Here is a 25,000-nt window from a genome sequence, read left to right on the forward strand (position 1 = left end):
CCCTCAAAGACCCACCCCTGTCCTCCCTCACCAGCATCCTTCATCCCCATCCCCCACCCGCATCTCTCCCCTCCTCCGTCACCCATCCCTGCACGCCCTAACCTACACCCCTCTCCCCCGCAACACCCTCTTCCTTCACCCATCCCAGCACGCCCTTACTACACCCCTTTCCCCCGCAACACCCTCCTCCTTCACCCATCCCAGCACGCCCTTACTACACCCCTCTCCCCCGCAACACCCTCCTCCTTCACCCGTCCCAGCACGCCCGTACCTACACCCCCCCTCCCCCAAATCACCCTCCTCCTTCACCCGCCCTAGCACGCCCTTACCTTCACTGTACCACTCTTACTGACCCGCCCTATCATCATCATCATCATCATCATCATCATCATCCTTTACTGATAATATTTTTCATCCTCACATTTTGGAAAGTAGCAAATCATGATAGTAAACAAAAAGAAGAAGAAGAAATAATAACAATGACAAAAATAATAATAATAATAATAATAATAATGATAATAATAATAATGATAATAATAATAATAATAAAAAGCAGAAAGAAGAAGGAGGAGGAAGAAAAGAAAGAGAACGAAAAGGATGAGAAGGAAGAGGAGGAAATGAAGAAGGAGGATTTAACTGAAACTTTTCCTTAGACCTTTTTTTGTATTCACTCTTCAGCAGGGGCGTGACAGAGGACTTTGCGATGGTAGGGAGGAGGAAAGGAGGGAGGGAAGGAATAAAGGAACGGAAGGGGCTAGGAGAGAGAGAGAGAGAGAGAGAGAGAGAGAGAGAGAGAGAGAGAGAGAGAGAGAGAGAGAGAGAGAGAGAGAGAGAGAGAGAGAATAAATGGTAAGCTTAAGGTTGTGATGAAGGAAATATATAAAAAAAAAATGACCAGATAGAAAAAAATAAATGCAGAAAGAAGGGAGAGAGAGATTAAAAGAGGATACTGAAGAAGGGGCTGATGGAGGAAGGGAGGGAGGGATGGATGGCTCGGTGGAGGGAATGGGGAGGGAAGGAGGAAGGGAAGGAAGGGAAGGAGGGGAAGGGGACGAGGCTGGTGGAATCATTACTGTCTCTTGAGCATCCATATTGCCTCCAACGTCCCCATCCCACATCCTCCTCCTCCTCCTCTTCCTTCTCCTCGTCTTCCTCCACCTCCTTTTTCTTCTTCACAAACATTCATTCTATTCCTTCCTTTATCTTCTTCTGCTTTTGTTTTTCGTTTCTTTCTTACCTTTTAAACCTTCCTCCTATGTTCTCATCCCACACACTTCTTCCTTCTCTTCTTCTTTCTCCTCCTCTTCCTCTTCCTCCTTCTCCTCCTCTTCTTTTTCGTCGTCTTCCTCCTCCACTTACTTCTCCTTCGTCACATGCGCTTTTTCTCCTCTTTTTCCCCTCTTTCTAGTTTCATTATGTTTTTTCCTCCATGCTTTCCTTATTTCTTCCTTCTCCTCCTCCTCCTCCTTCTTCCTCTTCCTCTTAAAATCTTCTTGTTTTTAGAGGTTATGACTGTATAGATTTATGTTCATCTCCAGACGTATACTGTCAGACTCCCTGTGCTATCGGTCACTGTAAGTTACCTCAGACTCGCTTACTATGTCATCTGCGAATCTAGGGTTGTCAGGGCATTCACTCTCTATGTCTTGTTTCCCAGTCTATTTCTTGTATACTTTTAAGCATTCTGTATACTTTCGGAAATGTGTCACTTTGCCTTATGCCTTTCTTGTGAAGTATAAAAGGTTGCCGTACTCCAACATCTCTTTGTGCAGTTGATCTACGATAGGCAGAGAGAGAGAGAGAGAGAGAGAGAGAGAGAGAGAGAGAGAGAGAGAGAGAGAGAGAGAGAGAGAGAGAGAGAGAGAGAGAGAGAGAGAGAGAGAGAGAGAGAGAGAGAGAGAGAGAGAGAGAGAGAGAGAGAGAGAGAGAGAGAGAGAGAGAGAGAGAGAGAGATTATGCTTTTTCCGTACAATTTCAAAAAGGGACAAGTAATAGGGTGAAACAGCATGCTGGGTGACATCATCGCCAGCAGGAAGCGAGGGAGGGCTAACGAGCATTAACGAGGATCAACGAAGTAATGACGGCGCTCGTTACCTTCGCCTAATGACATAAACGCTCGCTTGTTCCCGCGATGCAGGAGCGAGGCGAGGCGCTGAACAGGGCTCGGAAAGGTCGCTAAACTTGAAGGAAAAATAAGGAAATGGTAGTGAAGTTATTAAATGGTTGAGTTGATTAATGGGTGAATGTATGAGTGATTGAGTTAGTGTATGAATGAAGGAATAAATAAAAAGGTTTCATATGAAGGAATCTAATATCTCATTGCAGCCCTTGACATTCCGAAACGGGTGTCTTAGTTTCATGACACCGACTCGAGACTTGGTGACTCGACTCATCTGAGCTTTTTGATGCAGAACGTGGCAGTGCGTGGAGCGAGCTGCGGGAAGGAGGGCGTGTGTGCGTTCGTTCTGCCCCGTGAAGATCAACGACAGACACACACACACACCATGCACGGGAGACATCAAGAAAGAGAACAGGTAAGGAAGTTATCAGTGTCCTTATTTTTTCTTTTTTCATTTTCACTTTTCCTGTAGGTATCTGTTTCGTCGCTCTTGTGTTCCTCTCTTCGTCCACATTTTCCCTTCTCTCGCCGCTTCATATCCCATGTATCTACAGTCCTCTATTCACCTATCATTAGGCTCAGCTTCATTTCAACGAGTAAACTCAAATTGCATGCGTATTGATTAGTACTTGGGCACGTGTTTGAGTTCTGACGACCTCTGGCAGCCGTATCCGTGTGAGAGTTGCAAGAACCTGTATAAGCAAGGATTCTAGAGTTTAGGGGTATCATATTTGATCCCACGGGAAGGGTTTGGTGCCGCACATCAGCGCCCTCTGTTAAGTACCTAGAAAGTCAAAAGCCCACTCACCTGTTGATCTTTCCTTCCGGGAGAGTCGATCATCTGGGGAAACCTGGGGAACGTGAAATGTGGGACACCCGGATGTTGCCCACGGGATAAAGGGTTCTCACCCACCACAGGATCAAGGGCCAATAATACGGAGATGAGCAGTGTGGCCACGCGCAGCTAACAGCGTATACTCCAACTTTACCTTTAATTATAAGGGATATCTATATAGCGTTATTTTTTTAAGATTTTTATTCTATTAGATGTTAGAAAATGAACTACAACCATTGCCTGTATCTATTCCTTGCTGTCTGACATCTTTAGGGAAGTGCAGTGGAATCCTTTTCTTATTTCACTTTATTGTGTATCTAAAGTCTCCTGTGTCCTCTTAGCTACCTGAACATTTTACTAGTTTCATGAGTACTTTAAAAACAGGGGTATTATTGTTTTTACAAGATAAAGTCAGGCTCGTAATTTTCTTCATATTCTTGCGACTTTTGATTTATTTAGTTTCCAGTAACCATTTGGGTAGAAAACTCTAGATTCTTCTTTAGGTCATTTATTAATCTGCTCATTCACTTGTAAAGGTAAAACATTTTCGCAACACAAAAGATTCATATAATCTTTTACATCCTTTAGACGCAAGATATTTTCATAAATGGTATTATTTTCAGGAGATGGACGCGAGGTGACGGAGACAAAGAAGCTGCTGGTGGGGCGGCGAAGGGCGTGACGTGGCGGTGTGGGTTCCCTCTCTCTGCCTGGTGGTGGTGATGCGTTGGGAGGGTGAGGTCTGTCCATGTCTTCCTGCAATATGTATGTAAATGAATGGTTGTATCGTGTCGTTATCAACATTCTTCCATCTATTTGTCCACATCCTTCGTCCTCCTTACTTTGTTTATGTCAATTCTTGGTCTGTAGCTAATTACATGTCTCTCCATCTCGCTCTCATTCGGTATTTGCATATCCCGAGTGTATATGTCATTAGATTTCCTTCTTTCGCAGTGTCTGCCAGTCACCCGCTGTGCTCCATTTGCCTTAATTCACGCTCTAACAAATTCTCCCTTAGTTGCTGACCTACATAAACGGCAGTCTATACTAACGTTCTCTTCGAATCATTTTTTGTGTATTTCATATCAGACATTTATCATCTTAGTTTTAAAGCTTATGGATTCCTATTTAGAAAACCTTTAAAGGAAGAATTGTGATGGTTTCCTTTATTTTTCCTCGTAGTTCCTGCCGACACACGGGCGTTGTTAAATAGGAAGGTGTCAGTTCCAGTAAAAGTGACCAAATGGGTAGAAAAAGATAGTTCTGTCTTATCTAATTATTTCTTTCATTTGCAATCCATAAGGAACTTATTTTCGTATCTCGCATCACAGCTTAAGCTAAGATGCATATCTTTTCCTTCCCTATGGCTTCAAGAAAACTTAATTTTGGGCTCTGTTTCAGAGGAGGACGTGAGGCCAAGGAAGGACAGACATTCATAGATCACACGGCCTGAAGATGCATTCAACTCCCATAAATCATTTTATTAACAACTGGAAATAGCTCGTTAAGTATGCATCTCTTGTTGACACTCTTTCAGGAGGGGAGTATCAAGACACCTGAAATTGGCCACTCAATGCTTGCCGGGCTGCCCGCCGCGGTACTCTCGATTTCGGATGGAGAGAGATGTCTTGATACTCCTCTTGAGGGAAGAAGGCCCCTAGACTGATTTAGTATTTGAGAGGGAAAAACTAAACTTTACAGTTACATTTGACAGGAAAGATTATAAAACGTCCATCCTTGAGCAAGCCGATTTAGCAAACATTTTCCTGTAAATATTTAATTAAGACTCCAGAATGTTTAGTACAGAAGGGGGACAGAGGAGTTTAAAGCAAGGGACATGTTTGGAAGATTGTCATGTTATCAGCTGGATAAATAGTTTAAAGGATTGAAGCACTCCAAGTGGCTAATCATTTTGTAAGTCGTGGAAAATATCCAAGGTCGCCTATTATGTCTTTACATAGGCCTATGTAATAAAGCTCAAAGAGAACGTCCATTAGTGATTGATTTTGCCCAGCTTACCCTTCCAGTATATGCATCGATCATGGTAAGTTTGTGGGCGCCCCTCACGAAATCACCACGCTTGGGTTTTCTCGGCGCCGTGACGCTGCCGCCCCGACCTGGGAAGAATAAAGCATTAAAAGTAAACATACAAATTTCAGTAATAATGATGCACATTAGGTTGTGTATTACCTTTTATTCTTAATTATCCTATTTTATCGTCTCTGCTAACTAAAGTTTTCTGTGAAGCGCCAGAATTAAATCAATGGAAGACTAGCGTAAAATTTCACGAGGAGGAAGGCGCGGTGTGTAACGCACGGGGCGGCTGCACATTACGAGCAAGGAACTGCAGTGGCAACGTGGGCGAGACAAGACTCCAAAGATTGTATGAAGAACACTATCAACACCGGAAAAGGTAGAGTAAGATTCTCTGGGGGCTGCTTTATCTTGCTGCATGAAGGACACGACACTGGGGTCCTGAAAGATGAAGAAGATCAATGAAATAATACCAGCCAAGCCAAAACAATAAGATGCAGCTGACATGACCGATAAAAAAAATTAAAAAAACGGCTCAACGTACTACAAATTGTGCAGGCTATACTAATGATTGGATTCTGTAGCTACTTCATGATAAAACGGTTTACTAATAGTATATGTAGATACGAACCTGAAACTTTATTTTTAGCTACTTTTCAAAGCATGATACAGTGGACGATATTAACCGACTACCCGGGCCGGGATTCGAACCCAGCCCCGCGGTTTCGTTGCTACTAATTAAAAAAATCATACCGTGACTAATAAAGGGTACGTAAACAAGACAACGAAACTACTACTGTAGCTACTTTACTACGACATGAAACCGTGAAATGATATCAATAAAGTACACAGGTCTACATGAACACCAAAAAACCTGCCGTGGATACCAGACGAAGTACAAGGGGACTGATGACGCCTGGCTGATAAAAAATTAACAGCAGGTATTGAACAACGATGTCACGCCCGGCCGATAAAAGAACTCAGACGAGGGACAATGCCGCACATCACCCACCCTTCGCCACTCCATCGACCTGCACCACTCACAAACTACTACTACTACTACCAATATCTTTCACTCAAACTACCACTACTGTTACTACTACCTCCTCCTCCTACTACTACTACCACCCATATCTCACTAACAATGCTACTATTACTACTACTACTACTACTACTAATCATTCCTTTCGCTCCCACAAACTTCTACTATACCTTTCCCTCCTACAAATTATTTCCACCCATACCCAGACTTTATACCCCTTCCCATGGCTACAATGAACTACTAACATAGAAACAAGGGCCAAATGTGAGCCTTGTCATTTTCCTTTTATCAAATTTCGACCGGGTACTGTAACGCTGTATCAAGGTCCCGAGTTACTTGATCAAGCGTTAAGGAACACATTATCACGGCCCTAAAGTATTGAATTACACTATATTGATAATTGAAGCAGAACAATAGGAGTGAAAAATACTCATACCATAATCTGATCTTATTTTTCCCTCTTCGCATACCCCTAGTTCATCCTCCCTCCATGCTGCTGTTTCTTCCTCCTCATAACTTCTCTACATTCCCCCCTATCACTCCCTCAATGTTTCGTTTCTCCCTCCCTCCCCCCCCTTTCCTCCTTCCCTCCCTCACCTCGTTTACTCATAACCTCCACGCATCAACTCTTAACATCTCTACATCACTCTACCTCTGTGATGTTTCTCCGTCCCTCACCCCCTCCCTCCTTCCCTCCCTCCATTTCACCTCGTTTTCCCGTAAGTAACCCAAACTACATAAACAAAATCAACTGCTTGTTTACTCATATCGAGACTATCATTAATGACCATGTAAAATACTATCTTGCTAGGCATCACTAATAAGATAGAGAATTGAAACAGTCAACGTGCACTTAGTCTAGTCTAGCCCTACATATACCGACGAACGCGCGCGCACACACCTCTCATTAGTCAAGCTTACGCAATCAATATATGCTTACCAAATCGCACCAACATACCGTGCCATGACAACCTTCTCACGTAACGCACAAATGCACTCCCTGACACCTAAAAGTTACCTTCCGTATAGTGTTTTTTCTTCCTCCGGGCTTCAGCCGCTTCCGCTCCCGCTGTCGATGCTGGTCCAAATTCATTCCCACTCGCTGCTCTTCACGCTGCTGCTCCCTGATCTGTCTGTGTGTCTCCGTCGGTTCCACGCTCGTGTCTGAAGGCCTCCCCCCCCGCTAGCAGCTGTAGGATGATACAAATCAGTAGTATCTGAACTTGTTTCGAACCAATGAGTCTTCGCGTTTATCTGAAGACTCTTTCCTGCTTTTAAGATCATTGATAAGTGCTAGACCTTTTACCATTCGACTTATCAAACTAACTAACTTATAACTAACCTAAAACATGTAAAATAACTTTGCAACAAATCGCTAGTACCTGAACCTGCTTCGAACCATTGAGTCTTCTCTCTTTACATTCATCTGAAGACCACTTTTCTGTTTTAAGATTTGATAATTGCTGGACTCTTCACCATTCGACTTATCTAACTAACTGACTTACTAACTAACTAATTTATAACTAACCTATAGTAAACAGAATGATGTTGTGCCTTTCTCCCTTATGAATGGGTCTCGGTGTTTCAGGAGAGCTCGGGTCCTCGCCACGAACTGAAGGTAATTTTCACAGACGACCGAACTCCACTCAGCTAATCCCCTGTTAAGTCTCCCTCGCTTTTTAAATTATTAGGGGGAATAATTGTAGAGTTGTCCCGCCGTCAGTACCAACCCCTCAACCTCACCACTACCACATTCCTCTTCTGCCTGGCCTTTCGTCGTCACCACACACACACACACACACACACACACACACAGGTTATCCCCTTATTGACAAGTCTTAGAAAACGAGTGGTAGCTGTCAGTCTCTTAAAAGCGATCCTTCCATAGTTTTCTCGTTTTCCCCCATTTTAATACTTGATTTAATTATTATTATTATCATTATTATTATTATTATTATTATTATTATTATTATTATTATTATTATTATTATTATTATCATTATTATTACTACAAGTGAAAAACAAAACAAAAAAACTACGACTACTGTACACTACTACTACTACTATTACTACTACTACTACTACTACTACTACTACTACTACTATTACTACTACTACTACTACTACTACTACTATTACTACTACCACCACTACTACAAAAGCAAAAACAAAATCAAACCGATGCACAATTAATTAATCTAAAAAAAGTGACTTAGTTTACGTAAAAACAAACAATACAACAACTAAGAGGAAAGAAAACGGCCCACTGACAAGCGAGAGGGAAGGGGAGGGAAGGCAAGGCAAGGGCGAGAGGAGGAAAGAATGGGAAGGAAAGGAGATACGAATACATGGAATACTTTGAGCTTATCTTTCACGGCGGCTTCGTTTTGTGGCGCCGCTGCCCTCCTCTCTCGGGCATTGGGCATTCTTTCAAGACGGCAGAGTAGGCGAAGGAGCGTAGGAGTGGAGGAGGCCGATTAAACAATGGTTGGGAGTTCCCTGAGGATGTGATAGGACGGAGCGTTGTTATTAATGAAGAGAGAGAGAGAGAGAGAGAGAGAGAGAGAGAGAGAGAGAGAGAGAGAGAGAGAGAGAGAGAGAGAGAGAGAGAGAGAGAGATAACGACCCGTATATATAATTGAGAGAGATACATTCAGAAAGAGAAATAAAAGAGAAAAATGAATAATTACCGGAATATAGTGAAAAGAGGGAGAACAAAGAGGGAAAATAAAGAGAAGCAGACACAAAAAGAATGAGAGAAAAGACGTGATGAAAGTGTCTCGCTAGATCAGAAGAATGGAAGAAAAAAAAATAAATAACAGAAAAACAACAAAAAAACAACAACAATCGCGGGAATGCATTTTGTTTCCCACGCTGATGATCTCACTCTTTGTAATGGAGTTTTGCTTCCAATATTTTTCTTCCATTCGTAAATTGGTATTCCTGCTAACACTTTTTTTTTTTTTTAGTTCCGAATGTACTACCGCTGTTGATACTACTACTACTATCTCTGCTCCTACTATTACTACTACTACTACTACTACTACTACTACTACTACTACTACTTCTGCTACTACTACTACAACCACTACCACATTCACTACATCTACTATCACACCCACTGCAGCTACTACCACAATCACATCCACTACAACTACTACTACTACTACTACTACCACTGCTATCACCACCAGAGCAACTGTAGGAAACCCAAACCATGATGTAGAATTTAAGAGAGAATGTATGAATTTGCATGCATGAAGCAATAAGCCATAACCTGTGTGTGTGTGTGTGTGTGTGTGTGTGTGTGTGTGTGTGTGTGTGTGTGTGTGTGTGTGTGTGTGTGTGTGTGTGTGTGTCTCGTTAGCTTTCCACACGTGCCTAACCCCTCCAGATGGACAGGTAATAGGTGTTCAGACGTAATTACTGACGGAACACCTTGACGGACGCAGGGGAGGGCGGGGCGAGGTGAGGGAGGGGAGGTTAGAGGGTAAGATGAAGGTTAGGGAGGCAGAGGGGAGCTTCCACGCCCTATTGTGGCTCCCATCCCATTAAGAGCAGAGGAAGGGCCACAAGGGAGCCAGATTTGATTGGTTTTTATTCTTCGTGTTTCCTCTTTTTTCTCTTATATTTTTTCTTAAGCTTGACTGCCTATTCCTGAGGGTGGTGGTGGTGATGGTGATGGTGGTGGAGGTGGCGATGTAATGTGGTGGGAAAAGAACCCTTACCCTCTTCTTTCTTTCTTTCTAATCTATCTTTTTCAACCTCTCTGTCTATCTACCTCTCTATCTATCTCTCTTTCTATCTAATATTCGTCTCTCTCTATCTATCTACTCCTACCTACTCACCTAACTACCAATAAAAAATGAATCAATAACCTAATCTCTCTCCCTCTTCTTTCTTTCTTTTTCTTTCTTTCTAATCTATTTTTTTAAACCTATCTATCTATCTATCTATCTAAAATTCGTCTCTCTCTACCTATCTACTACTACCTATCTACCTAACTACCAATAAAAAATCAATCAATAACCTAATCTCTTTCCCTTTTCTTTCTTTTTCTTTCCTTCTAATCTATCTTTTTCAACCTATCTGTCTATCTACCTATCTATCTATTTATCTATTTATCTAATATTCGTCTCTCTCTACCTATCTACTCCTACCTACCTACCTAACTACCAGTAAAAAATCAATCAATAACCTAATTTTCGGCCACCTCTTTGGATTCTTTTTAGGAGCAGCGAGTAGCGGGCTTTTTTTTTTATTATTGTTTCCTTTTTTTTGTGCCCTTGAGCTGTCTCCTTTGTTGTAAAAAAAATATCTCTCTCTCTCTATCTATCTGTGTATCTATCTGTGTATCTATCGGTTTCAATACATTAATGCACCTCACTATCTGCACATCTGTCTGTATTTCGTAAACGCGATATGGAATGCTGTTGTAAAGATCTGAAAAGTGCATTAGGTTTATTGCGTCAATCACACGCGCGTTTTCATGTGTTTTAGCAAGCATTTGTATGGCAGAGAATCACTATTTTTGATATGAAACGCCCAATGCTATTTTCTTTATCTTTTCCCTGTTATCTTCTCTGTCTCTGTCTGTCTGTGTTACTCTTTCGTCTATTGTACCTTTTCTATTCTTTTTTCTTCTACCTCTCAATGCCCTCTTACTTCTAACCCACTGGTCTTTTCTTTATCTTTTCCCTGTTATTTTCTCTCTCTCTCTCTCTCTGTCTCTGTCTGTCTGTCTTACGCTTTCGTCTATTGTACCTTTTCTATTCCTTTTTCTTCTACCTCTCGATTTCCTCTTACTTCTAACCCACTGCTCTTTTCTTTATCTTTTCCCTGTTATCTTCTCTCTCTGTCTCTGTCTGTCTGTCTCACGCTTTCTTCTATTGTATCTTTTCTATTCCTTTTTTCTACCTCTCGATTCCCTCTTACTTCTAACCTTCATCTATATTCCCTCTTCTACTCTTCCTATCATGGCCTCTTACTTTTCCCCCATATTTCTGTTTATTTCGTTTTCTAATCTTACTGTAAACGACTTTCTTCATTTACACCTTTCCACTTTTCTCCTCTGCATTCTAATTTCCTTTTATCTCCGTCAGTCATTCTCGCTTCCTTCCGGCATCTCTTAATCACTTCAACATAATAACTTCTACATTTCCTGACTCTATATGCAGTCCAGGACATCGGCGGGGCGTGTGTAAGGGTCTGGCATCAGTCACATTTCCTGGGCTTGGTTCCAGGTAGCTTGTTTTATTGCCGAAGACTCACAATTACCTGCCCGCTCTCAGTATTGCTAAGGGATCGGTTAACATGGACGCTTGCTAGTGGGCTATTGTTCTGCTATATTGTTTTTGTTTGTCTGTATTCTTATTGCGGTCTCAGTAAGGTGATTCTCTGATGGTGTATCTTGTCTCTAGTCTGTTTGTCTGTAACGGTCTGTGTGTCTCTCTCTGTCTCTCCTTATCTGTCTGTTCCAGTATGATTCGCTCGTGGCATATTCTCACTTTCCTCTGTCTGTCTTTGTCTGTCTGTCTGTCTCTGTATGTCTTTCTTTCTCTGTGCTCCAATCTGTCTATGTATTCCTGTCTACATGTCTTCTTCTCTATCTGTCCCTGTCTCTTTCTGTCTGTCTTTCCTTCTCTCTGCTCCAATCTGTCTGTCTGTCTACATGTCTTTTTCTGTCTGTCCCTGTCTCTTTCTGTCTGTCTGTCTGTCTCTGCATGTCTTTTTTTCTTTCTGCTCCAATCTGTCTGTATGTATTCCTGTCTACATGTTTTCTTCTCTGTCTGTCCCTGTCTCTTTCGGTCTGTCTGTCTGTCTGTCTCTCCCATTTTAACCTCATCTCTTTTATCATTTATTCACATTCTTTCCACCACATTCCACTTTTTCCCTCCACTTTTACTACCTTTCGGCCTTCACCCCTTTTCCATTATTCCTCCACTCTCTATCTTTTCCTCTATAATAATCAACCTTTTTTTTCCTTCCTTCCCATCCTCCTCTCTTTCCATTTTCCTGCCGTTGTCCACTAATTAAAAAACATATACGAACTCCCACATCCTACAATTGGGACTGGACACACCGGGAGCGGGTCAGGCGGGGGTGTCCTGCGTGGGAGAGGTCACACTGATAGCACCTGTCCAGCGTCACACCTTAATTAATATTGACGGAAATGTCGTAGGGGAAGGCGATGAAGGTGCCAAGATTTGTGGACTTGGCGAGGAGTGACGAGGGGAAAAGAGGGAAGAATGGAGATGTGTGGATGGCGGGGTCGTGTGGTGAATGACGGGAGGGGAAGGGAGGGGTGGAATGGGAAGGGAAGGGAGGGGAGGGGAAGGGGCATGGCGCTGAGGGTTATGATTGAGAAGGTTGTGATGGGAAAGAATGGGAAAAAGGGGAAAGGAGAGGAAGGTGAAGGGAGGGGAATGGATGGGAAGCGATTGAAAGGGATGGGAAAAGATAGCAAGGAAGTGGAAGGGATGGGGAGGGTAAGGAAGGGAGTGGACGGGAAAGGAAGAGATGGGAAGGAAGGGGAAATCAGCGGGAGGGAGGGGATGGAAGGGGAGGAGAAGGGAGGGAAAGGAAGGGTAAGGAAGACGAAGGGAGGAGAAGGGGAAGGGAGGGGAAGGGTGTGAAAGGGATGGGAAGGGTTAGGAAGGGAGGGAAAGGAAGGGGAAGGGATAGGATGGGATGAAAAGGGATGGGAATAGAGGGAAATGGAGGGGAGGGAAGGGAAAGGGAGGGGAAAGGAAGGAAAGGGAAGGCTGAAAAGGGAGAAGAAGGGAGGGGAAGAGAAAAGAAGGGAGACTAAAGGAAATCAAGGGAGGGGAGGGAGGTGACCTGTTAAGAGATACCTTCTATACCTTACCTTTGTACTGGAATTATTTTTATCCCTATTTTGTTCTCTCTCTCTCTCTCTCTCTCTCTCTCTCTCTCTCTCTCTCTCTCTCTCTCGTACAGGTGAACTAGAGGAAAATAAGTGTTTGTGCAGCGGAAAAAGCACATAGGAAATTATTACGTTGTGTGTCTGCCTCTTGTTACCCTTCCTTCCTCTACTGACGAAAAAATAGAAGAAAATATTAATTGGTAAAGGGAACGATAATGCCTGAAAAATGTAATGCTAAGTGTTAAAAATGTGGCTTCACGTGTAACTTTTTTCAATATCGTATAACTGAAAGACATCGACAAGAAATGCATAATCCAGGGACAAGAGAGATTGACTGACTGATTCATCGTGGCATGTAATCATATTTAAGGCTGCAACTGCTGTGGTCAATTGTCGCCAACACTCAAGATCAGTGATGGAGGTGCATAAAAAAAGTGTCTTAAAATAGTAAAGATAGCAGAGATCAGAAAGATATCGTAAACAATTAGTGACCATTAGCAACTCTGGACCAGCAAGAATCACTCCCATAAACAATAAAACAATATAAATAACAGAGATCAGAAAGATATCTTGGACAATTAGTGACCATTAGCAACTCTGGACCGGCAAGAATCACTCCCTTAAACAATAAAACAATATAAATAACAGAGATCAGAAAGATATCGTAGACAATTAGTGACCATTAGCAACTCTGGACCGGCAAGAATCACTCCCTTAAACAATAAAACAATATAAATAACAGAGATCAGAAAGATATCTTGGACAATTAGTGACCATTAGCAACTCTGGACCGGCAAGAATCACTCCCATAAACAATAAAACAATATAAATAACAGAGATCAGAAAGATATCGTAGACAATTAGTGACCATTAGCAACTCTGGACCGACAAGAATCACTCCCTTAAACAATAAAACAATATAGATAGCAGAGATCAGAAAGATATCGTAGACAATTAGTAACCATTAGCAACTCTGGACCGGCAAGAATCACTCCCTTAAACAATAAAACAATATAAATAACAGAGATCAGTAAGATATCTTGAACTCAGACCATTATAGACCATTCTCAACTTTAGACCAGCAAACATCAGCCCCTTTCCAGCCCTTAGCAGTACAAGTGGTCCCTAAAGTGTTGGCTGTTCATGATAACTAGGCCAAAAAGCCCTGCCCCTTCCACCTAATGAGCGTCAGCAACCAATCACAGGCGTCGATGGGAAGGAGGGGCGTGGCGTGTCTATAATCCAGCCAATGAGAAGGAGTGGGCGGGGCTTATCTGTCAGGTTTACGTGATCGGGGGGTTAACCTTCATTCATTCTTGTTTTTTTCTTACGTTTTTCTCATTTACCTTTTCTATTTTTACTACATTTGCCTCTTTTTCTTCCCTCTTGATGCCTCCCTTATTTCTTTCTTCTATTTTAATTTTTCTTTTCTTCCTCTTTCTCCTCCTTGTTTTTATTCCTTTCCGTTTTCTAATCTCACCTCTCTTCTAATCTTACCGTCTTTGTATTTGTTTTTAAGTTGAACAAGTGATTTACAACTGAGATTTTCACTTTTAAATTTGTTTCGACATTCAACAGGGGATTTATAATGACAATTCTTACGTTAAATACTTGTTTCTAAATTATTCGAGTGATTTGTAGCCTTTCACCTTTTAAATTCTTCGTAAATTCAAGTAACTTCTAATGACTATTCTTACATTTAAACTTGTTACTAATTTAAACCATTAAGTCCTTTTTGGAAGCCTCAGACAATACCAGCGTCCCTAATTAGCCTTTTTTAGCCCTAAGATATAAACAGCAGCCTTCTAATTGTCCCTAAACAGTCTCAGGCGACTTCAGTGATTCCGTTGTCTCTTTCTAATCCCAAAACACCATCAAAGAATCCCTGTTGACATTTTTCCAGTTTTTCAGTCCGAAGCATTAGGGAGCTGCTATATGACAGTACCACTCAGCAACTATTTTAATCCGCGTCGTCCGTGGGAGGCTGCTGTGAGACGTGTGTGGGAGGGGCGTTGTGGGCGGGGCATCGGCGGGGAATGCGAGGCGAGATACGCCAGGCTCTCTCACTCCATCTCGCAAAGTTTATAATTCAGACGTGAACTTGGATACACGCGACGTGAAGTTTGGACATGACACCCAGTGCTTTTGACACGGCGACTCCAGGGGCTTCGGCGTCGCGGGGAAAGATAAACCCAAGAAAGACGTGGCTTCCTGCGTGTGTCTGTGGCTGCGAGAGGGCGGGGGGCCGAGGACGGAGGGCGGGGCGAAGCGTGACCTGGCAGGGCTGGACACAAGGGGCGGGCCGGGCGGGCAGTGTTATGCTGGCGGTGCTGGAGGGAGTCACGCCACGCTGCCTCTCTCGCCCCGCCACTGGGACCGTGCCGCTCGCCGCCAGTCACCACGCCGCCACGCCGCCGCCGCCGCCATGAAAGTCCTGTCACGCCATGCTCCTTGACAGCGCCACCATGACCCCTGCAACTGTGGCTCTGGACGCCGCCACCTATAGCTAAAACACCTTAAAACCAAAGCAGAAAGACAAAGCAAAGGACTCTAACCCCGATTACCTTAAACCTCATCTCCCCCCCACCTCAACCTCCCCTCACGCCCTCTCTCCTCCAAGAGACTCCGAGGGCCGCACACACATAAAAGTAATAAGAAAAATACCTGAGTCCACCATAAACCCGGGAACCTCCACGCGTTTAGAAAAAGAAAACAGAAGGTGGACAAAAGTTCGGTTCATGCGGTTCTTGTGACTCTTAGAACGGACTGAGTTTCCAACGTTATACAGGAACTTCATACACCTGTCACCTGTGTGCTAATCAACCATGGGCCGCTACCTGTTACTCCTGGTGGTGGTGCTGGCAGTCTTCCAGGACCTGTGTGAGTACCCGAGTTGTGTTGTGTTTGTGTTAGTGTTGCGATGGAGTGTTACCGTTGGAGGAGGGGTCAGTTAGGGTCTTCTCTACGGCGTGTTGCTTTGTGTTGCATCGTGTACATAACTTTACTGCGTTTTAGGTGTTTCAAAGGGTAGAAGAGGCATTAGGTTTGCTCTCAGTGAAGTGTGATATTGTGTACCTTGTTAATATAGTCTTGTTTCTCTCTTTGCGTTTAGTTCATATACATAAATCTAAATGCAAGTACACACACACACACACACACACACACACACACACACACACACACACACACACACACACACACTAGTCTTTGAAGCTCAGGTGAATTTTTTTTTGTCTCATCAGCTTCCACAGGTAACTCGAGACACCTTCCCCGTCGCTTGCTTGTTAACGCCTATCTACCTGCCCGCTCTTACCTCTTAACACACACACACACACACACACACACACACACACACACCTCCTTTCCTCGCGTATCATCCTTCCCACACTTAATTTACCCTCTGACACCCACACTCACTTACCAGCACGCACATATTCACCTCCTCATCGTCACTTTCACCCCTCTCTCTCGCAGCTCATCTTCACCACCACCACCACCACCACCGCTACCGCCACCGACTCAACCCCTCTCTGCATATTCCTCTATTAACCCACACCTGCCTCGCACAATTAACCATTAACCTGAAGATCTAGACTCCCATCTCACCCCGGCGTCTTAATACACCGCCTCCTTCCCCTTGCAATATGCCATCCCACTATCCTTATTATATTTTATCGCCTCCATTACCAAGTGTCACGGACTCACCCACATACCCGCGCCACGCAAGCTGAATCCACACACACACACACACACACACGTACACACACACCTGTTGAGCGCCGACGTGTGGATGAAAGAGAGCGAGGGAGAGGAGAAGAGCAGAGAGACGAAAGGAGAAAGAGAGAAAAGACGTAGAAATGGGATTGAGCCGCGTGAGGTTACCAGGACGGAAGGTTTGGCAGAATGCGAGGAAGGAGGAAAAAATGCGTGCGGGGAGACTGAAAGAGAAAGGGAAGGCAAAGGGCAGTAATAAAGGGTCGGTGAGTGTCTATTTTCGGTCAGTGTTGCGTGAGACGGGAAGGTTTGAAGACGAGGCGCGTGAGAGATGGTTGTAGCAAGCTCACCGACCCTAACCTTATGATTTATGGTGCCTTCTTAGCGCTAAAACGTCGCTGATTGCTGGGCTGTGCTTTTTCTGTCCGACTTCCTGTGTGTGTAGTGGTGGTCGTGGTGTGTGTGTGTGTGTGTGTGTGTGTATGTGTGTCACAATCTTCCTTCTCTGCCTGTTTGTCTCTCTCTCTCTCTCTCTCTCTCTCTCTCTCTCTCTCTCTCTCTCTCTCTCTCTCTCTCTCTCTCTTGCTTAATCTTATCCAGCCATTCATTCTTTTCCTACATTTTTTTCTTTCTTTTCTTCTCTACGGTCTTTCAATCCCATTTATTCCTTTCCTACCTTCGTTCTTCTATTTTCTCTTCTCTTCTCTCTTTTCCCTCCATCTCAACGTGTTAACCCTGAGAAAAGAGAGAGAGAGAAAAAAAATCATGGAATATCTCAGAGCGCAGAGCAAGGCAGAACTATTTTACAGAAGACATCGGAAGGGTGAGAGGGAGGGGGGGAGGATGGAAGGGGGAGGGGGAGGGAGGGTGGAGGGAAGGAAGAGTGAGGGAGGGGAGGGAGGGACAGAGGCACACAGAGACATTATGATGATTATTCTCATTTCCTCCCTCATACCTCCCTTCGGCAGAGGTCCTGATGGCGGTGACGGAGGGAGGAAGGAGGAAGGACGCAACGGGGGGAGAGGAGGGAGGGAAGGAAGGAGGACAGGATAGCGACGACTGACAGGGAGAGATTGAGGTCAGGGAGGAGAAATGGAGGCAAGGAATGAGAGTAGAGAGATAAGGTTAAGGATTCATTATACCTAACTCAAATATACGTGGGGGGGGGGGAAGGAGAGAGAGAGAGAGAGAGAGAGAGAGAGAGAGAGAGAGACCTGTCATTTATTTCAGCAAGAGATCGCGGTGGCAGTAATTACAAAAAAAAAAGACATTTGAAGTGATAATTAAATGCCATGTAGTCACCCTTCTTTGGCAATCGAGTATTTAGTAATTTGTGGCCGTGGGAGCCGAGTGTGTTTGGCGTTAATGAAGAAAATAAAATAAAAAGTTTGCAATACGGTAGAATGAAAGGACGAGAAGATGACGAGAAAATCTAATGAGGAAGAATGAGAGGAAAATGATATAGGAAGAAATGAAGAATGACAAATGATAATAGAGTATTTGTGGCCGTGGGAGCCGAGTGTGTTTGGTGTTAATGAAGAAAATAAAATAAAAAGTTTGCAGTAGGGTAGAATGAAAGGAAGATAAGATGACGAGAAAATCTAATGAGGAAGAATGAGAGGAAAATGATATAGGAAGAAATGAAGAATGACAAATGATAATAGAGTATTTGTGGCCGTGGGAGCCGAGTGTGTTTGGTGTTAATGAAGAAAATAAAATGAAAAGTTTGCAGTACGCATTGAGGAGTAAAAGTATACCAATTAAGTTACAACTCCACGAATTTCATCTTCAAAACACTTAATGATTAAAACAAAGCGGAGAAAGAAACACAACTCTGAGAAAATAAATCCTCAGGCAGGACACGAGACAGAAATGGTCACAGTTATATTATTTCAGACACTAAACAGCTCTTGAATAATATGGCTGGAAAAGAACAAAAATAAAAGAGAGATGATAAAACTAACTGAAAATATGAATTGGTAAAGGAAGAATAGAGAGATAATTTAAAGCCTCAATCTTTATTAGGGCAACCTCGTAATGATGCAAGAGGGAAAATAACAACAGGAACAGGAACATAGAAATTGCTAAAGGAGATTTGTTTTTTACAGCAAAGGAAACAGCTCAAAAAAAATAAAATAATAATAATAATGAAAAATAACTCGCTACTAGAATAGGTAGATGAAGTTATTAAGACAAGGACGTCCACATATAAATCCATTTTCAATAATTTACGACTGAAGAAATATTGAAGCTGACAAAACAAACTTAGAAATATAAATTGATAAAAGATAACAGGCAAACATAATTAAATCCTCACCGTTTTTAAGACAGCATCGTGCATATTCAGGTCCCTTTCAATATGTAGTTTATGACTGGAGAAATTAAACAAAAGACGAACTAACAAGACAAACAGGTAAACGGAGAGCTGGATAAATGAAAAAACAAAAACAGGAACACAAAGACAGGAGATTATAAACACAGGGAAAATACGAGTAAAGGAGGAGAGGAAGACAGGAAAAGAACGACAGAAAAGGGAAAAAAACAGGCAGAGGATATGAGAAAAAAGAGAAAAAAACGAGGGAAGAAGAATCAGAAAACAAGAGGAAGAAAGCAGAGAAAGAAAACAGAAAAACAGGAAAAGAATAACAGAGAAAAGGGATGAAAAACAGCGAGAGGATGAGAAAAAAAGAGTGAAAGAAAGAGAGAAAAAAGGAGAAAAGAAAAATCAGAAAACAAGAGGAAAAAAACAGAAAAACACGCGTGAAAAAAGAAAAAGAAAAACGTCACACAGAAGAACAGGACAAGGATGAGACAGCGAGAAGGACATGGGACAAAAGGAAGGGAGAAAAAGAGGGACAGGAGGAGATGAAAAGAATGACAAAAGGGAGGAAAGAGTGACAGGAGGAGATGAAAAGAATGACAAAAGGGAGAAAAGAGTGACAGGAGAGGGAAAGAATGACAAAAGGGAGAAAAGAGTGACAGGAGGAGAGGAAAAGAATGGCAAAAGGAAGGGAGAAAAAGAGGGACAGGAGGAGAGGAAAAGAATGACAAAAGGAAGGGAGAAAAAGAGGGACAGGAGGAGATGAAAATAATGACAAAAGGAAGGGAGAAAAAGAGGAACAGGAGGAGAGGAAAAGAATGACAAAAGGAAGGGAGAAAAAGAGGAACAGGAGGAGAGGAAAAGAATGACAAAAGGAAGGGAGAAAAAGAGGGACAGGAGGAGAGGAAAAGAATGACAAAAGGAAGGGAGAAAAAGAGGAACAGGAGGAGAGGAAAAGAATGACAAAAGGAAGGGAGAAAAAGAGGGACAGGAGAAGAGGAGAAAAAGAATGACAAAAGGAAGGGAGAAAAAGAGGAACAGGAGGAGAGGAAAAGAATGACAAAAGGAAGGGAGAAAAAGAGGGACAGGAGAAGAGGAGAAAAAGAATGACAAAAGGAAGGGAGAAAAAGAGGAACAGGAGGAGAGGAAAAGAATGACAAAAGGAAGGGAGAAAAAGAGGGACAAGAGAAGAGAAAAACAATGACAAATAAGAGGAAAAGAAGCAAAAGAGACGGATATGGTGACAGAAGGGAGAAAGAGAGAGGAGGGCAGAATATAAGAGACAAAGAGAACAGAAAAAAGAGTAATAGAGGAGGACATAGCAAAGGAAGGAGGAAAATGAGAGCATGACAGAATAAAAAAATGATAAAGGACAGAAAAAGGAGTAAGAGAGGAGAACATGGACACAGAAAGAAGAGAGAAGGGAAGGGCAGGGAAGAGGTAGCACAAGGAAAACAGGAAAAAACATAAGGAAATTACAGGAAGACGAGGAAAAGTTCGTCTCTACTATTGATAAGAGAAAGGAAAGGAAGAAAATGTGGTAAAATTAACTTGAGGAAACATTGATCATATAGAAAAAGAGGAAACACAGGTGAGGGTGAGTTTGCTTTGGCATATCAAAATACCAACAAGCAAATTCTTACTCAACACCACGAAAAAGAAAAGGAAAATAACAAAACTAGCAAAAAAAAAAAAAAAAAAAATCCAAATCGAGTTTTTTTTTTTAGGAGTCGACGAAGTGCGGCAAATTTGGTCTTGTTATCCACCGTACATGCACACCACAACCACCCTCACCACCACCACCACCACCACCAGCGTCACCAGCAGCGGGCGTCAATCACAAACACAGGCCTCGCGTCGGGTCCGTCTGGATAGCACCACAAATATCAGGAAGCTTTTATATATTTTTTTCACGTTTTACACTCAGATCTGTTTGTTTCACGGCCATGTGGAGGCGTGAGGAGGGTAATAAAGGGAGGAGAGCGGGGAGGAAGGGAGAACAGAGAACGTGACGGCGGGGGAGGAAGGGAGAACAGAACATGACAACAGGGGAGGAAGGGAGGACAGAGAACATGAAAGCGTGGAGGAAGGGAGAACAAAACATGATAGCAGGGAGGAAGGGAGGATAGGGAACATGACAGCGAAGGAGGAAGGGGGAACAGAACATGACAACAGGGGAGGAAGGGAGGACAGAGGACATGTGAGTGTGGAGGAAGGGTGAACAGAACATGAACACAGGGAGAGCAGGGTGAACTTGAGGGCAGAAAAGTGAAGGAAGGGAGAACAGAACAGGAGAACGGAGAGGAAGGGGGAGAATAGGGAGAACAAAACATGAACACAGGGAGGACACGAAAACACGAGAACAGGGAGAAGGGAGAGAAAAGGGAGAACAATACAGGAACACAGAGAGGACACGTGGGCAGGAAAAGAGAGAAGGGAGAAGAGAACAGGAAAACAAGAACCCGGGGGCATGAGAACAGGGTAAGAAGGTCAATAAACAGGAAACAGGGAGGACACGAAAAGATAAAAACAGGGAGAAAGGAAAGATTAAAGGCAAAACATATGACCACAGGGAGAACACGAGGACAAGAGAGAAGGAGAACAGTGGGAATAAAGGAGAAGAGGAGAGGAAAACAGGATAAAGGAGGAGGTGGAAAGCAGGAAATACGAGAAAACAGGAACAGAAGACAATCAACAGAGGGAGGAGAGCAGAACAGGCGGGGAAGGAGGACAAGAAAAGAACGACAGAGAGAGAACAGAAAATGAGTAGGAGAGAGGAGAGAGGAAAACCACAAATCAAAGGGAGGAAAAAAGGGGAACAGGAGGAAGGGAAACGCAGGGAAAAGAGGAGGAAAAGCAGAAGATAAAAGAGGGAAAGGAAAAGTCACTACCAGGGAGACAGAAAGAAGGGAGGAAAAGAAAATAAAAACAGGTAAAAAAATAGAAAGTAAAAGGAGAGAAACGAAAGGGTAATAAAGAAAGAAAAGAGCACAAGAGGAAAAGGAGAAAGTGAAATTAGGAAAACGAAAGGGGATTACAAGATACGGGAAGAAAAAGGAGGTAATGAATAAGGAAGAAAGAGGATTACAGAGTGTCTGGAATAATGCCGGAGAGAGTGGATGGGAGGAAGGGAGATTACGGGACATGCGAGAAAGAAGAGGTGGGGAAGGGAAAGGGAGGAAATGGGAACGTATGATATGGGAGGGAGAAGAAAGGGAGAAGAGAAGAAAAAGGAAGAAGTGAGGCATAGAGAAGAGGAAATGGGAACGTATGATATGGGAGGGGGAAGAAAGGGAGAAAAGAAAATGGAAGAAGTGAAGCATAGAAGAGAGGAAATGGGAACGTTTGATTTGGAAGAAGAGGGAAAGGGGGGAGAGAAGAGAAAGAAATAAGGCATAGAAGAAAGGAAATGTATGATATGGAAGAAGAGGGAAAGAAGAGGAAGAGGAGGAAGAGAGGAAGAGGAGGGAAAGGAATAAGAGAGATGGAAAGGGAATGAAACAGAAAGAGAGGGATGAGAAAGATGGATATCGGAATAGGAGGAGAGAGAGGAAAGAGGAAGAAGAGGAAGAAAAGGAAGAGGAGGGAAAGAATGAGAGATATGGAAGGGGAATGAAACAGAAAATGAGGAATGAGAAAGATGGAAAGGAGGAATAGGAGGAGAGACAGAGGAGAAGAGGAAGAAGAGGAAGAAGAGGAGGAGAACAAGCTGAGTCTGACAGGAGAGCATTGTCAAATAGGGGAATGGTTGACAGCTAAAGCACTCACACACACACGCACACGCACACACACACACACACACACACACACACACACACACACACACACGCGCACACGTCTTTTAGTGACAGGTACGTGTAAGTGGATTATAATATGAACGTGTGTGCTTTTTTTTTTGCTTTGAGCCCAATCAGCTGAACATCTCATTTATTCAATACATAAAAACTAATGGTGATAATATAAAAAAATCACATCAAAAGCCTTAGATTAAAAAAAGAAAAAAACAGTCCGTCATTCTTCTCTCTCCGTTCATTAATAATTCGCCGTGAGCTTTGAAAAATAACGCGATGGAAAATTTTCAGAGATTTTTCATTTTCTTCATTTTTTTTTTGCTAACGTGAAAAAGAAAATGAGCAAAAAACAATCAATCAATCATCATTATTATTATTGTCCATCTCGTATTACCTTGCATGTATAATTCAATCTTCGGGACAGTGCCTTAAGGGCTTTTCTATGTTACTGATTTGCCCTTAAACTTAAACTACCTCCTCTCCATGACATAAAAAAAAAATCATTAAAGAAATTCCTCGCGAACTATAATCATCCGGCACGTTTTATCTTGCTTGTTGAATCTAATCGCAGGAACTGTATTTTGAGTTTTGTTTTATATATATTGTTATTTTGCCCTTAAGCTGCTTCCTTTCCATGACAAGAAAAAGAAATACAAATAATCAGTAAAGAAATCCCTCACATATCATCATTATTATTATCCGCCACGTTTTATCTTGTATGTTGAGTTTAATCGCAGGAACAGTATTTTATTTTTTTATTGTTATTTTGCCCTTAAACTGCCTCCTTTCCATGACAAGAAAAAGAAATACAAATAATCAGTAAAGAAATCCCTTACATATCATCATTATTATTATCCGCCACGTTTTATCTTGTATGTTGAGTTTAATCGCAGGAACAGTATTTTATTTTTTTATTGTTATTTTGCCCTTAAGCTGCCTCCTTTCCATGACAAGAAAAAGAAATACAAATAATCAGTAAAGAAATCCCTCACATATCATCATTATTATTATCCGCCGCGTTTTATCTTGTATGTTGAATCTAATCGCAGGAACTAAATTTTGAGTTTTTTTACATTATTTTGGCCTTAAACTCCCTCCTTTCCATGACAAGAAAAAGAAATACAAATAATCAGCAAAGAAATCCCTCACATATCTTCTTTATTATCCGCCACGTTTTATCTTGTATGTTGAGTTTAATCGCAGGAACTGTATTTTGTGGGCTTTTCTTTACTGTTGTCTTGTCTTGAAATATCTCTTTTCAATATGCGTTTCCGTGGTGCAGCGGTCAGCGTGCCTAATTCTGAATCTGCGGGCCTAAGTTCGAATCCCGCCCTGGGCAGTCGGCGTGCAGCCCACCCAGCTGTTCATCCTTCCTTTCGGGCTGGTCGATAAATGGGGGAAACCTGGGGAAGGTAAACTGTAGTAACCCGGATGTCACACTGGTCGGGTTAAGGGTTCTCTCCCACCACAGGCTCAAAGGGCAAACGGGTCGGAGATGAGCACCGCCGCCACGCGCAGTTATAGCATATCCTCGCAATTTTATCTTTAACGTGAAAATAGGATATAAGCATTTGGGTTTTGAAACGGTAAGAGCAGCATTTCAGAATCACCTTCATAACACAATCGCTAATGTCATCAACGAAACAGGGATCCAATGAAAGCTAACTAATGCCCGGGAAGCCAGATGAAGGTTTGAGAATGAGTAACAAAACCAAAATGAAATAAAAAAAAAAAATGTCCCCGTCCGCTGCCTTCGTTTGGTGGCATTACGTTTGAAAAGGAATGAAAATTACGGCAATAAAATAAAATTCTGCCCAATAAAACGCTAAAAATATCCCGAACGCTTGTTTTTATTTGTTTTTTATCCTGGTGGGAAGTGATGGTAGCGTGGCAGCGGAAGCCAGGCGGATAGCGCAGGGACTCAAACATCATCACCATCATCATCATCACCACCATCATCATTATCTCCAGTCATTACTAGTCCACTGGATGACCCAACCTTTCCCAACGCTCTCCACCTCTGCCTGCTGCAAGTGTACTCCATCCAAACATCATCACCATCATCATTATCTTCAGTCATTACTAGTCCACTGGAAGACCCAAACTTTCCCAACATTCTCCATCTGTCTGCTGTTAGTGTACTCCATCCGGCTCTGGCAAGTTCTAATAATTTCATCTCTATTTGATCCTGTCTGCCCTTTAAATAAATCTACGGTTGCTACTCTGCTATTTTCGTTGTTCATCTGTTATCAGTTTTCT

The 25,000-nt window shown here is 42.6% G+C and overlaps 1 protein-coding gene and 2 long non-coding RNA genes across 6 annotated transcripts in view; 2 read left to right on the forward strand and 1 right to left on the reverse strand.

The window, feature by feature from the left end:
* LOC127008660 (uncharacterized) overlaps positions 1–4,945 on the forward strand; it is an 8,947-nt gene extending 4,002 nt beyond the window's left edge. Inside the window, exons 2-4 of one of the 2 annotated variants that reach the window (XR_007761229.1) lie at positions 2,412–2,534; positions 3,578–3,689; positions 4,356–4,945. This is a non-coding gene — a long non-coding RNA (uncharacterized LOC127008660). Of the gene's footprint in view, positions 1–2,411; positions 2,535–3,577; positions 3,690–3,908; positions 4,313–4,355 lie in introns of those variants that run through there. The other variant, XR_007761230.1, reaches the window with a different exon arrangement.
* Positions 3,447–5,018, reverse strand: LOC127008659 (uncharacterized). Its single transcript, XR_007761228.1, has 2 exons — positions 4,974–5,018; positions 3,447–3,710 (listed from the first exon to the last, which is right to left on the reverse strand). It is a non-coding gene; the product is annotated as an uncharacterized LOC127008659 (long non-coding RNA).
* Positions 5,019–15,167: 10,149 nt separating this feature from the next.
* LOC127008661 (zwei Ig domain protein zig-8-like) overlaps positions 15,168–25,000 on the forward strand; it is a 130,036-nt gene continuing 120,203 nt past the window's right edge. Inside the window, exon 1 of one of the 3 annotated variants that reach the window (XM_050880963.1) lies at positions 15,168–15,796. In XM_050880963.1, the coding sequence (XP_050736920.1) occupies positions 15,742–15,796 (55 nt within the window). In that variant the 5' untranslated portion in view covers positions 15,168–15,741. The remainder of the gene's footprint in view (positions 15,797–25,000) is intronic. The other 2 variants (XM_050880964.1, XM_050880962.1) reach the window with 2 other exon arrangements.

This window comes from Eriocheir sinensis, chromosome 38 (assembly GCF_024679095.1).
Source record: "Eriocheir sinensis breed Jianghai 21 chromosome 38, ASM2467909v1, whole genome shotgun sequence".
Lineage (NCBI taxonomy): Eukaryota > Metazoa > Arthropoda > Malacostraca > Decapoda > Varunidae > Eriocheir > Eriocheir sinensis.